The sequence below is a fragment of the Patagioenas fasciata genome, chromosome 1 (assembly GCF_037038585.1).
Source record: "Patagioenas fasciata isolate bPatFas1 chromosome 1, bPatFas1.hap1, whole genome shotgun sequence".
Taxonomy (NCBI): Eukaryota; Metazoa; Chordata; class Aves; order Columbiformes; family Columbidae; genus Patagioenas; species Patagioenas fasciata.
Window position 1 is genome coordinate 129,198,532 of NC_092520.1, and position 13,217 is coordinate 129,211,748.

Sequence of the window (13,217 nt, forward strand, 5' to 3'; positions counted from 1 at the left end):
GGAGAAGAAAGCCAAACATGATTCTGCATCAGATATCTATCCTGGATTAGACCCTGTATGTTGCCATACCTTAAAAAAAATGCATGTACTGTGGTTTGACTAGATGGTACTGTATTCTCATATGGCAAGAGCTGAGAATATAAAGACACTAGATCTGTTCCATTTTTTCAATTTCACCAGTCAGATTCTTTTCTGTAATATAAACAGGTGTGCAATGTTTATTCAAGGTGCTTTTTTGCTGTAAACAGAATTTGTATGTTGGGAACAAATAGCAGAGTTAATAAAGTTTGGGGTGAGAAAGAGTGAATATTTCTAGTCACTATCAAAGGCTTTTTTATTTGATAAGGATACTAAACATATGTGATCAGTGTGAGCATAACAAATCCATGACAAATGTTGCCAGAAAAGGACCCTTGTTTCTGATACTGGAATTATGGTCACTTTGGCCAAAGTGCATCTAGCTGATTATGGTCTTTGCACTAGTGATGTCAGTATACAGGCAAACTACAAAAACACATCTCTGAGTAAGCCAAGAAGGTTCCTTTCAGTATGGAAATTTATTGGTGACAGTTTCCTCAGCTGTATGCATTCCTTATGTCAGCACGACTAATTCACAGCATAGTAATGATGAGTTTGCTGCCTCCTCCTCTCCTTTAACTTCTATTTTTCTCTACCTTCCTGATTCTGCCTCTCCTTTTCTCATCATATGGGGATAGCTCCCTTTCTGAGCCTCTTTCTCTGTATAGTGGTTGTGTATCTTGTTCTGACTTTGTTTCTGTATCTCTCAGTCTCTTTCTTGTAAGACCTCTGTAAGCCCTAGATTCTGTTTCTCACTGACAGAAAGTACTCCTTGCACCAGTGGAGCTGAGCTGTGCTATTGTTTTGCAAAGCAAAGGAGAGGATCTGGATCCACAGTGCAAACTCTCTTCCATGCTTTCAGTTCTCCACAGTGTTTCCTGTCGTGTTTCCCTCCCTCCTTTCTGTCACACTTTCCTTTTTTCTAGTCTTTTGCCTTGCCTGGTAGGAGCCCCTCACGTACTCGAGCTAGCCGGTTCCATGGGCGACGGAGTAGTGCCATTGGCATTGAGAACATACAGGAGGAAAAGAGGTATGAGCCGTGGGAAGATGAGACAAAGACAGAAAAAAAAAAGCAGAAGGAGATGAGAAAGGGGAGATAGAAAGGCATGTATAAGGACAGAAAGGTAATTGACAGGAATGAGTATGGAAATGGAAATGGTTGGAATGGGAAGAAAAGCCTGATTATGAGTTAATGGAGAAATGGACAATTGACAGAAACAAACAAACCAAAAAGGGCTCTTCGGAAAGTAGAATAATCAATATGAGTGGAAGAAGGGAGGAAATGGGTGGAGGAACATAGTAATATAACTCTTAAATAGTGTGCAGTATGTTCCAGGACTCCTGGTTCTCCTGTTCTGTATTCACCACTTTCAGATAACAATCAGATTAAAGGCTTTTGTTTGGCAAGGGAGAATTGGGTGCTTGATTGTTTGTTTGGTTTTGTGTCAAAAAGTTCAAATAGACAAAACTTCTGATATCTTGGAAAAAAAAGGATGTTTTAAAAAAAGCTTTAAGTCAAAACAAATTAGATGGTCTGAGAAATAATTAAAGGGTAACATACAGGTTCAAGGAGTGATTTGGCATATTTGACAGAATTATAACCATTCAAAAGTTGTCTGTTGGTCACAAGAGATTTAGTTAAATCAAATTTGTCTCAGTTCTTGCTGAGACTCCTTTTCAAGATTATACAGAGTTTCAGAAGTCACATGAGTGCTCTGCATCTAATATACATTTTTTCCAGGTGCAAGAATTCCAGGGGACAGCTTAAAGACTCAGCATAAAAGGGGGAAAAAAAGCTATCTTTAATGTGGAAAATAGTGATTTCTCAACAGGAAGAATTACTACATTTTCCCTTCTTTCTAGGTATTCCCTTGGACCTTTCTTTAATGAGATGGCGAGGACCTAATCTGAATAAAAATAGTATAGAATACAGTATAGAACTTTCTTTGAGAAAAACTAAATCTGAGACAACTTTCACATAACAGTGTAAGCCAACACAGTAGCCATAGCTCCTCACTACTTTGAATAGTTTTGTACCTTATGCAGCTGCGCCTGTCAACCCATTACATTGTGTACAACATTATTCACTGTTCCCTTAAAAGATCTGTAAAAGTTTTTTACAATAAGGAAAATCCCTAGATTTGTTTTCTTTCTGGTTTGTTTTTGGTTGGTTGGTTTTTGTTTTGTTTTGTTTTTTCCCCTGGCCTTTGCTAGGAGGGAATTGGTAAGCTATTTGGTTTATTTAGCTTTCCTTTTGTTTATTTGTAATCTTATTATAGATATGAAGAACAGTGAGCCTTATCTTGTGTTCTGTGAAAAACTATTTGGTTGATTCTTGAAGGTGCAGTTTAACCAGCAACTGGTCCGTTCTAACGGTTCAATGCCGCTGAAAAGCAGTCCCACTAACTCTTTCAACTACCCAATCCTGTCCTGTTCCTTGTCATGGCTCAGGTGTTCAGTGGACCCTTCATGGAACTGATTCAGCCCATTAATCTAACAGAAAAAGTATCAACTTTCACTAGATTGTCTGCCAGGTTCTGCCATGAACTGGTTCATGGATGAGTCTGATGGGTACCAGGGCTGACGGGAAGTACACTCAGCAAGAATGGGGGAGACTGGAGCACTCTCTCTGGCAGAAGAGAGATCACCACACTGTGTGTGACTTCACCCTGAAGCTGTAGTTTAATGGTATGCAGGCTCTGACAGCAGAGCTGACCCAGGAGGAACTTTGTGAGCTCCATCACTGAAGCCACAAAACTCACCCAACAAAAACCTGAGTTTTCCAGTCCTTAATTAAACATACTCCACTTTTCAGTTACTTACACAGACAGCTTGCTTCAGAAGTATCTTGACAAGTACTAGTAGCAACAAAACTATTGTAACCATCCTGAAATGGAAATTTGCTGAATCCTTTTACTTTATGCAATAAATACATTAACTCTCTAATCAATCCTAAAACTTTATAAGACCAATGAAGTGGGGAGGGTGGAAGAAAAAGAGGAAGAATTAAAAGAGAGTACTGAAATTAATTTTAACTTTTATATCAATTCAAAAGGAGCTTAAAGCTGGCCATTCCTAATATATTGCCCTCAGCAGGTCACATGTAAGGAACCTACTCTTCTCAACACAACTGTACTTTCATGTGTATATGAAAGATCCAGCTTTGTAATTGTGGCTGGTAAGAAAGTGTTAGAATAGGTAGTAGTTAACTCTGGCCGTGGGGTACAGCTGTTTTCTATTTTTTCCCAACAGAGACACTGCAGAGAGGATACAGAAGGTGTTGGACAGTCCAGGAACTTTCTTTGACCTGAAGTCTGATGGATCCTCCAGTCCCAGCTCTCCAGAATTCCCCAGGAGGATAAGCAAGTGAGTTGAAAATAATTTTAGTATTTGAAATACACTCACTGTGTCTGGTATTGACTTAAGCATGGTGCATGTCTTGCTCTCTTGGAGGATTTACTAAGATTGCCCACATCAGGCATTGCAGTATCTTAAAAGTTGTATGTCTGGCCATGGAACAGTAATTCAAACATGCAAGTAAGTCAGCCAGCTCTCTTAAACAGCAAGTGAATAATGATTGGACAATTTAAAGGTGATTTGGCTATATCTTTACTGTAATGCTAGCTTGCATCCAACAGGATACACAAAGCCCTAGCAGTTCAGTTGTCCATGCTTACTCATGTATTTTTTTTCCTCTGTAGTTTGCTCTGGGTTGATTGGACAAGGGTTTGTTGGAATGTTGAGTTGTATTCAAGTTCTGCCCCTTTAAGCGGGATTCACGCTGCTGCTCCAAACCAGTCTGAACTACTAGTCTGTCTTCAGTCCCCCCGAAGTGTTACAGTGGAGTCTCATGTGTTGCACCTAAGTTTCATTGCTAAAGTACGCCATACCATACCTAGTGTGCTCCTGCAAAATACTTCATGTGGTAGTCTGCAAAATAGTTCTTCAGTTTCTGGTGGTCAAAAACTATATAAAAATGTACTTTCCTGGTAGTGCATCTTTGCCGTTGCTGAGCTGCATTATGCTGGGATGTGATCCTATCTAGGATACTTCAGGACTTCATGGAAACTACGCATTTACATTTCCAAGATTCCAGAGCAGCCTGTCTCTAAATCCAGGACTGCAGCTGACTTTCTGGAACAGCTTGCCACACCTGATTTTTTTTCATGAGAACTTGGATGAGACCTGTGGCAAAAAGGGCACTGAGTGCTTTGTAGTAAGGCATGTCACTTTCTGAGAACTGGGGCTACTCTAGGAAACTTTCAGGAAATGCTCTAGAGCCAGGCCTCTGTGTTGCTTCGGGTGCCAAGTCTGATAAGGAAGGGCCTTCCTTCCAGGTAGATCCAAAGCTCCATAAGAATTGCAGGCTGGTGACTATCTGCAGTAGTTCAGCTATGCTATTGTATGCTGTGTGATTACCCAAAATGTTGTCACAGCCAAGGTGCAGAGTTATGGTAAATGTTTTTGTGATACTAGTTTTTGGTCTAGGTGGGTGTCCAAAATTTTGATGGAGGATGAGAGCACAGCTAGGAGATATAGGCCATTTAAGATGCCAGCTCTGGCAGCAAAGGATAAGAGAGAATACAGGACATGGAATCACTGATTGGTCAGCAACTCCTTCCAGCCTTACCACACTATGCTACCTCCCCATCCTCATACTGCCTGGGACCTTGTTGATGAATTAGAGGTTCACACGTGAAGGACTCTTGCTCTGATTAGGTAGATGAAGTAACCTTGCATAATCAGCAAGAATTCTGCCTAGTAAGAAAACATCTCATAACTCGGTTAGTCCTGGTTACCATGCTGTAGAATGTGTGCATGTCCTGGAAGAAAATGATGAAGCTTTCTTGACATCTGTTCCTGATTTCTGCATTTGATTGCGGGCTTCACCCACTTCCCAGCCCCCTGTGTCTGTTCATCAGCTGAGGTGAAACAGATGCAATGGCTGTTTCAAATTGATATGACATGCTTTCAGAGAGCAAACATACCATGGGATTTCACTAACAGTACTTGCATGAATATTGTTTATGCACATTAGGCATGACCTGTATGATTTGGCAGTCTATTTCTGTCACCAGGATTCTCTTTGAGCATCTTTTTCCAGTCCTGGATCCAAAACCACTTGTATAATAATCAGAAAAAGTCTTTTCACAGTTGTGGTAGTTTAGCTCTTTCCTGGACAGTTTGTTTACAAGGTGGGATGTAGCATGGAATTTTGTACAACTGGTGATTAGCCAGAGTTAGAGTTGTAATTTCAGAGTTAGGGACCAGCCCATGTGCAAGTCATAGCTTCTGCATCATAGCTGGGACAGGGAATCAAGGACATGGAATTCCACCACGTAGAGCGTACTGTTTTCACCAAGACAGTATTAGCACATTATTGCAGTAACAGTCTAGGAGTTTAATTCTAACAGACTATCTCAAAGACAGTTCTACTGAAATAGTATTGTTCATTAATTGTGAAGCCACAAATCAGGATCATGATATAGGCATATTTCTAATGCAAAAAGAGTTCCAGCTGGTTCTAGAGTAATTTCTGCAGCCCATATTAAAAATGTCATCCCTGGCAGTATGTCATCAATCCACTCCTGGTTCTCCCCAGGGGGTAGTGTCACAGGAAATTTCTCTGTCACAAAAATGTTCAGCATGTTGCTGCTGGTCTTAAATAATAATTACAGATTCTAGACTGAATCAAACCCTTAGTCCATGTTGTGCTAAAACCAAGCTGGAAATAATGTAAAGGGAACACATAATAGATTAATTCTTTTACAGTAGAGACAAATGAGCGCTTTCTTTCCCCACATGCTGATTGCCAACACACCCTTCTGCAGTGATTAGCTTGCAGTCCATGAAACTGCATTGTTCAGTTGGGCTAACAGTGTCTTCTCTCCCACGTGCAGGGACAATTGCCCTTAGTTTTTCTGCTTTACTGTCCAGGTAGGCTTCCAAATAATCCTTCTTCCCACGGGACAGACTCAAAAGAATGAACCCAGCCTAAGTAACCAGATAGCAAAACTCCTCAGGATAAGATGGCTTTCTGGGTTGCATCTGAAAAATCAAGCACTGTACTATGTACGCCCAAATCCTAGGAAAAGTTTTTTTGTGTTTTCCCTCCTCAGACTCATCTGAGTAGGGACATCAAGCCAATCAAGTGCGGACCAGATGCTACTCTGTCATTGGTTACCTACTGAAGATACTGGCAAGACTTTTGGGGTGAAATGAGAGCCTTGGCTAAGAGAAGCATGAACTTACTTAGAGGACCTCAAGGACTGTGGAGAGACCAAGTGGCACCAAGTAATGCTCCACTGGCAGTTCCAGGAGCAGGAGTCCTGGGAAAGGGATGTGTCTGGATAACTTCTATTGGAGCATTTTGGCTCTAGGCCGTTCCCATTGCCCAGTTAACAGCCATTGAAACAGCCTCTGCTAGTGATGGGGGAAAGAGGCCTCTCCTTCTCTTCCCCTCCTCTCAGATGAGCCAGAAGAGAACAGCTTGGCCTGCAGAAGGCAAGAGCAGACAAACATGTTTCCATCTCTGTCTCTAGTGTCTTTGGATGACATAGGTCAGTAAGTGAGGATGGAGAAACCTGCTGAGAAAGGATGCTGAGAAGGAGATACTTTGTAGAAATCTAGGCTCTAGCTCACTTCAATTCATGTTATTGATTTGCTCTGCCAATAGAGAAGCATGTTGGTCTTCATTTCCTCCAAAATATATTTCCTAACCTCCTGAGGAAATACCTTTGGCCTATATTGGCCCTGTCTTTACTGTTTTCCCTGTTGCATGCTGGCATGTGATATGCCTGGGACTTTAGGTTTCATTACTGCTTGTAGGTCAAGACTGGCCACATTTTGCAGTGTTTCTGAAGGAATAAACATATTTAGTATCTTAAAGGTGTCTTATCTTTCTTGCCTCTCCTAGCTTTTTTGGGTTTCTTAACATTTTTAAGCACTCCTCTCTCTCTTATTGGCTGCTCTCTTTTGCAGGCAGTGAGTATTTCACCATTAATGTTAGGTTTACATGCACAGTGCACCTTCCACCATGTAAGCTTATCAGCCTCATGAACTGCTCTTTCTCCTAGGTGACTATAAGCAGTGGATCCCAAATTCTGAGCTGGGAGAAGCTTTTTTGACAGATATGAAACATGGTATATATCATGGCTATCTCAGTGACCATGACACTTGAGAGAGTGGCAGTCAAGTGATCCAATAGAGTTTGCTTTGATTGTTCCTATTGTAATGGCCCTGTGGGAGCTAAAAGCCTAGTGGGATGGACCTACAGGAGCCTGTCTACTGGCAGCTGTGCACATACAAAATCACCAGGAAGGGCATCCTCACCTAGGTATGTTCCTGTCCGTAAGCAGGAGGACCTTTCTGACCTGTCTGTACAAGAGCTTGGCACTCAATCCTAATGGCTTGGCACTGAGACGTCCTAAAATAATGCAGATCCCAGTAATTTGTTTGTGCCTTCCCATTGCTTCCTTGAATTTTCTTAGTTAATAATTCTATAATAGTGGTTAATGTCTATATGTTATACTCAGTCCTCCTGTTAAAACTGTCTGGAAACACAGCAGTAACAATTTATAAGCTCTATGACATGAAAAGTGTGCTTTTATAGCTTCCTTGTACTGTCTGGAATTTTACCAGACCAAACACAATAGGTTGAGAGTGGATGTGGGAATCGGTGGCCGAGGCTGGGTAGTGCCTTGCCTTTATACTCAGTTGAACACCTCAACATGTTGTATTTAGGCTTCTAAAATCTCTAATCTCCAAAATGAAGGCATCTGTTGATTTTAATGAATGTCTAGAGGTTAACAGTGCTTAAATGCAGGTGGTTTGACTCACTCTGCTTGAAGACACTTAAGTCTGTGACTTAAAAATTCAGTCTTGTCCTTTGATTATAGTTATCCAGAATGGAAGCAAGAAGTGGTGTTTCTACTAAATGAAGTAGCAACTAGAAATTAAGGAATGCAAGCCACTTCACCAAAATTGGAAAAACCAGCTGTGGATGAATAATTTCTTCTTACTGTTGCTGACTACTATATGATAAAGTTATGTCACAAAAAGTGCAAGCCTGTGTGTAACAATAAGCCTGATAATGTTGAATGCTTACATTTCACAGAATGCTCAGGAGTCAGACTTCAGGATACTGCGTGATGCAGCCATTCTCACGTTCTTCATCCAGTGTAAGCAGTTGTTGTAGTGGTTTGAGGGAAAATGAAACATCTGAGGAAGAGGAGAATGACAGGGTGGGTGTATGAACTCTAACAAACAGGCTACCCTCCCTGATTTTACCAAGTGCTTTATTAAAACACGTCTTCTTTGCCCTCTCCAGGAGCTGATGTGCTCTCTTAAGGGCCTTCCAAAACAGGATTCAATGGTTCAGACTATGTGGCTGGATGACAGTGACTGCACACCCAGTACTTCCAGCTCACCAGGTAAAAAAGAAAGAAAGAAAAACAGAAAAAATCCTCTGGTTATGCTTCTAGAAACATATGTGATGTTGAGCTACAATCATTTTGGAAAATCTTTCATATGCCATTCTTAAGATTTGGGAAAGCATAGGTAGATAATAGGCTCAGAGAAATGGGAGAGAAGCCAGCATGCAAACCGTAATGGGGAGTGGAGAATGGGAAGTGTGTTCCAGTAGCATGAATAAATAGTGCTGTACACACTGCAGAAGGAGCTACAGTAGATTGCAAAGAATGAGTGTGTTCATGTGTTTCCATGGAGAGCATATATCTTTGTTGCTTTTCTGAATGCAGTACCCATACTCCTTTATAAACCATCCATGACCAAGAATAATAAACTGAAGAAATAACACAGTTAAGCTAAACTGAGAACAAAACACCTTGGGGCACGGAGAGGCACCTGAGTTTTGCCCTTTAGTGAGCTAAACAATAAATATTCAGCCACAGTAATGTACTGTGGTAAAATCAGACTGAACTGATCTTTTTACAAAGAAACCTAAGACATTTAGGATGCCCACTGTAAGACCGGATCTTATAATGAATGATTCTAGAATTCCTACCCATGTACACATTCTTGGATTCCCCTATTTTACCATTCAGATGTGAGAGCAAAGTTACAGAAAAGAAAAAAAGAATCGGCAGCAGTGTGTGGCCATTATGCTGCCAGAGCTGTTTTTCTGAGTTGGCTTTAAAGCATTAACGTCTCATATACTACAGCACATCACACGAGGCACAGGTGACTTTCCCACCAGCCTCAGGGCCAGGGTATAAATTCAGCTATAACCCTCCTTAACAGTTTCTTGAAAACACTTCTAGATCAGCTAATATGCACAGTTGTTTTAGATGTGTTTTTATTTGGTTACTTGATCTATCAGTCACTACCTACAAACATGTATAATAATTAAATTTCAAAGTACTGTAGGTGGGATACATACAAAATGGAGAATAACCCTGGTACTGCAAATTCATGTTGTTTAAAGCCACAGTTTAGCAACAAATGGAAGTGATTTACCAGGTTTGTTTTTAAACCTCAGAGTTTTAAATTACATTATGAACCTGGGAAAGGGGATAGTCTACCTTTGAAAAGCTTCTGAAACATAGTTGCACCTCATCTGTCCCCTAGAAAATACTGGTATGATCACGTATAGTTCAAAAAGAAAATAACATTCCAGTGAAGATCATGGTTTATCATCTTATTGCAGGAATCCCTCATTAGCTGAATTTTACAACTTTCTTAGCTTTCCTGATTGATGGTGGATAGGTATGCCATCAAAGTAATTCATCTGGTCCTTCAGACACCAACTCTTTAATTCAAACTCTTTTGATTTTCCTCTGATTCAAAGAAAAATTCTAATACAGATTTGCTGTTGCATTCATAAAATCCCAGAAACTACACTATTTATGAAATTACGATATCTAATAATTTTAAACGATCCTTAGTGCAGAGGATGGAGGATCACATAAGAACAAATTAGAATGGCGTAAGAAAGAAGGCTATGTTAAAGACATCGTACTCATTTCTGGTGAAATGTGTAGGGTGAATAGAAGCAGATGATTACAGAAAGCAAAATAATGTTTTAAGTTTGTGAATTTTCCAAAGTGTTTCAGCCATGATGTTGATACTTGATGATAGGCAAATTCCTTAAACCCTGAAGTCAGATGTAGGATACTTAAGGGAGGAGGCAGAGGGAGGATAAGGAAGAGATACTGTGAGAACATAAGATTCGACTGCTTCACAAAATGTATTATTAAGGATAAGGCATTCAGATTGCACAGGTGTACTCAGTAATGGCATTTCTTAGCCTGACTGCATGATGCTGTCACCTACTGCAACCTGCTGTATTATTTTAAACTAGGTTTTTTTTTTTTTGTATAACAGTAAACTTATACAAAAATTGAAAAAGAGACTGATGGAAATATTTGGGGAAGTTGAAGAATTACTTCATTACTTGTTAGATAACTATAGACACAGATTCTTTAGGCAAGAAGCTGTAGTTGCCACAGCTGTGGCATTGAAACGCAGTCTAGAATCAGTAGCCAATGATTTTATTGAGTGATATGCAAGCCAAGTAGTCACTTTGCTTGTGTTTCAAGCTGGAATGATAAGTAGGTCAAGGTAACATTACTCAAGTTGGGTGTAGATACATTGCTTTCACTCTTACCTGTGGACGACCCACAGATCTGAGAAAAGTTTGGGGTAAAACCAGCTATGTGTTCAGCTCCTGGGATATCCTTTTGATTATTTCTTTATTGTTCTGTGCTTGGCTCCCTTCTAGGAAGCAGGTTGCTTCCTTCCAGCAGTGTTGCTGGCTCCACTAGAAAAGGAGAAGGCAGCAAAGCAGATGTTCAGCACCAGAGTTCAGTAAGTGCTTTAATAAAAGATTTCCTTTTCACTTGCACAGAGATAAGGATGGGAGGAAGAGACTTAATTTAAGAGACTTTACTTGCTGAGGGTTGAAAGCACAGTAAGATGGTGCTTGCAGGGGAAGGTTAAAGAACTGCCTTGTTCTGCAGGCCTCCATGTTGTGCTGTGTGTGAGGTCACCGCTGGAGGACTGTCTTGGTGCACACTGGGTGAGGAGCACAGGTATCAGACATGGAGAAGTGCTGTAGACCTGTGGTTCAGGGTGCAGACAGGCCACTGGGCCACCCTTGATCTCAATGAAAGAGTACAGCAAGTATTGTAAGCCTTCACAGTAAATACAGTTAATCCTATACCTTCTTCCTCAAATGATCTTCCATGGCCAGCTGGCTCTGGACTGCTTAATCTACCTTTCTTGGTTGCCTGCTCCCTCTCAGGGGACAGCATTTCTCATTGAAACACCTCTCTCTGCCCTAAGTCTATGTTCAGTTTTATTCTCTCCTTTATTGCTGGGTTTCCTTTGCTCAGATGCTATCTACCTTTCTCTGCAGCTATCCTCTGCTTCCTATGGTTTCATTATTTTACCGAACCACTTTCTTTTCCTCATTTTGTGACTTTGAGCCTATCTCTACGCTTGCTTGTTTGCTTTTCTGCCTACATCTCCATTCCAATTTCACAGCTTTTCTAGACATGGGAAGTAGGACTGGATGTCCTACTGAGGTCTGTGATAGAGCGAAGGGGAACAGAACTCCAAGTTTGTTCCCTAGAGTTCATAGTCCAGTTTTGCCTGTGTCACTGAGAGTCTCTCTTTTGGCTTGAAGTCCGTTTCCTTGCCCAGTATTTTCTCTGGCTTGACAGCTAAACAGCATGCTACTTTGCAAGTGATATGAGACTCTCAGGAGCTAGTTTGGCATATAGCTAAGTAGAAGAGGTGTCATCTTTATGGAAGAAAATTATTCCAACTATTCCTAAATAATTGGCAGTTCTTATTAAGGCTTAACATCTGCCCACATGCCTAGTAAAAAGACACAACAGTTTAGATCCTCAATGTTTTTTCAAGTAATGCTCAGCTTTTAGCTGCCCTGGTGACATTCAGAGCAGCCAGATGAAGAGTTCAATTCAGTGTGGTGGTAGCCATTGGTGTTACATTTACAGTGTTACATTGGAGTGACATTTACAGACAGCAGATCTGAAAGTGAAGCCATGTAAAGAAGCTGGTACTCAGTGATGAGACTACTGCCAAAGATAAGTACTGAGAATGACAGCAGAGCTGCCAGCCACTGTTTACTGGGATAGTCATCAGAGTGTCTGCCAAGAGCTTGTGCTCACAATCAGGTCTCTGTAATGCAGGAGTAAGGTTGCCTAACCAAGAGGCAGAACTTCCTCAAAGCTCTGCTCCCAAGCAGGCAACTTTTGCACGAAAGCAGGTATAGAGTCAGAATTACAACAATATGCATACTCACTGCTATAAATGCAAAGGCTGTAACCATTTACTAGTCACAGGCAATAAATAATGTAAGGAAAAGCCTGAATTTAGATTTTGCTAATTTTCGTAGTGTTTAAGTACTATTTTAGTACCCAAGGCTTTGAGCATTTAATTTCCACTGATTTCAAGTAGGTCTAAGGGCCTTTAAGGTAATTTTGGGAAATACGTATCTCATTCAGTCCATCTGCCAAATCAACAATGTTCTGTCACAAAGGCTGTATTTTTTCAGCCAAGTTTGTTCAAAGGACAAAGTTTCTTAAGACCTTGGCTTTCACCATGGGATTATTTCAATATATTCCTTGCATTCTCCCCAGCTGAGTTCATTACCTCCACGAAACTTCATTTTACCCATTTATGAGACAGCACTGCCCATGACAGTGGCCCCAGGTCACTGGGGTGATCTAGCTTAAAGTGATGTTTCAGTCATTCCATTTTTATCACAACCTCAAGATCTGTTTGATAGCACAAATTGGAGACTAGCAGATTTCAAGGGGAAAATGGTAAAAAGATTATTTAACATGGCTTCAAGGGACTCAGAGAAACCTATGGCATCCACATAGATAGAAGCATTGAATTGTTTTGGTTGGAAAACACCTTGAAGATCATCAGGTCCAACCATGAACCTAACACTGTCAAGTCCACCCCTAATCCATGCTCCTAAGAACCTCATCTATGCATCTTTTAAACACCTCCAGGGATGGTGACTCCACCACTTCCCTGGGCTGCCTGTTACAATGCCTGACAACCTTTTCTGTGAAGAAATTTTTCCTAATATCCGATCTAAACCTCCCCTGGCACAATTTGAGGCCATTTCCTCTTGTCCTACC

The 13,217-nt window shown here is 40.8% G+C and overlaps 1 protein-coding gene across 16 annotated transcripts in view; it reads left to right on the forward strand.

Annotated features, from left to right (window-relative positions):
- The window catches only part of LOC136108085 (rap1 GTPase-activating protein 1-like), a 63,413-nt gene that overhangs the window by 30,841 nt on the left and 19,355 nt on the right, over nucleotides 1-13,217 (forward strand). For 8 of the 16 annotated variants that reach the window (XM_071814754.1, XM_071814759.1, XM_071814765.1 and 5 more), the window contains 5 exons: nucleotides 1,005-1,108; nucleotides 3,331-3,444; nucleotides 8,195-8,321; nucleotides 8,408-8,510; nucleotides 10,820-10,905. In XM_071814754.1, the coding sequence (XP_071670855.1) occupies nucleotides 1,005-1,108; nucleotides 3,331-3,444; nucleotides 8,195-8,321; nucleotides 8,408-8,510; nucleotides 10,820-10,905 (534 nt within the window). Of the gene's footprint in view, nucleotides 1-1,004; nucleotides 1,109-3,330; nucleotides 3,445-6,197; nucleotides 7,980-8,194; nucleotides 8,322-8,407; nucleotides 8,511-10,819; nucleotides 10,906-11,057; nucleotides 11,130-13,217 lie in introns of those variants that run through there. The other 8 variants (XM_071814761.1, XM_071814780.1, XM_071814774.1 and 5 more) reach the window with 8 other exon arrangements.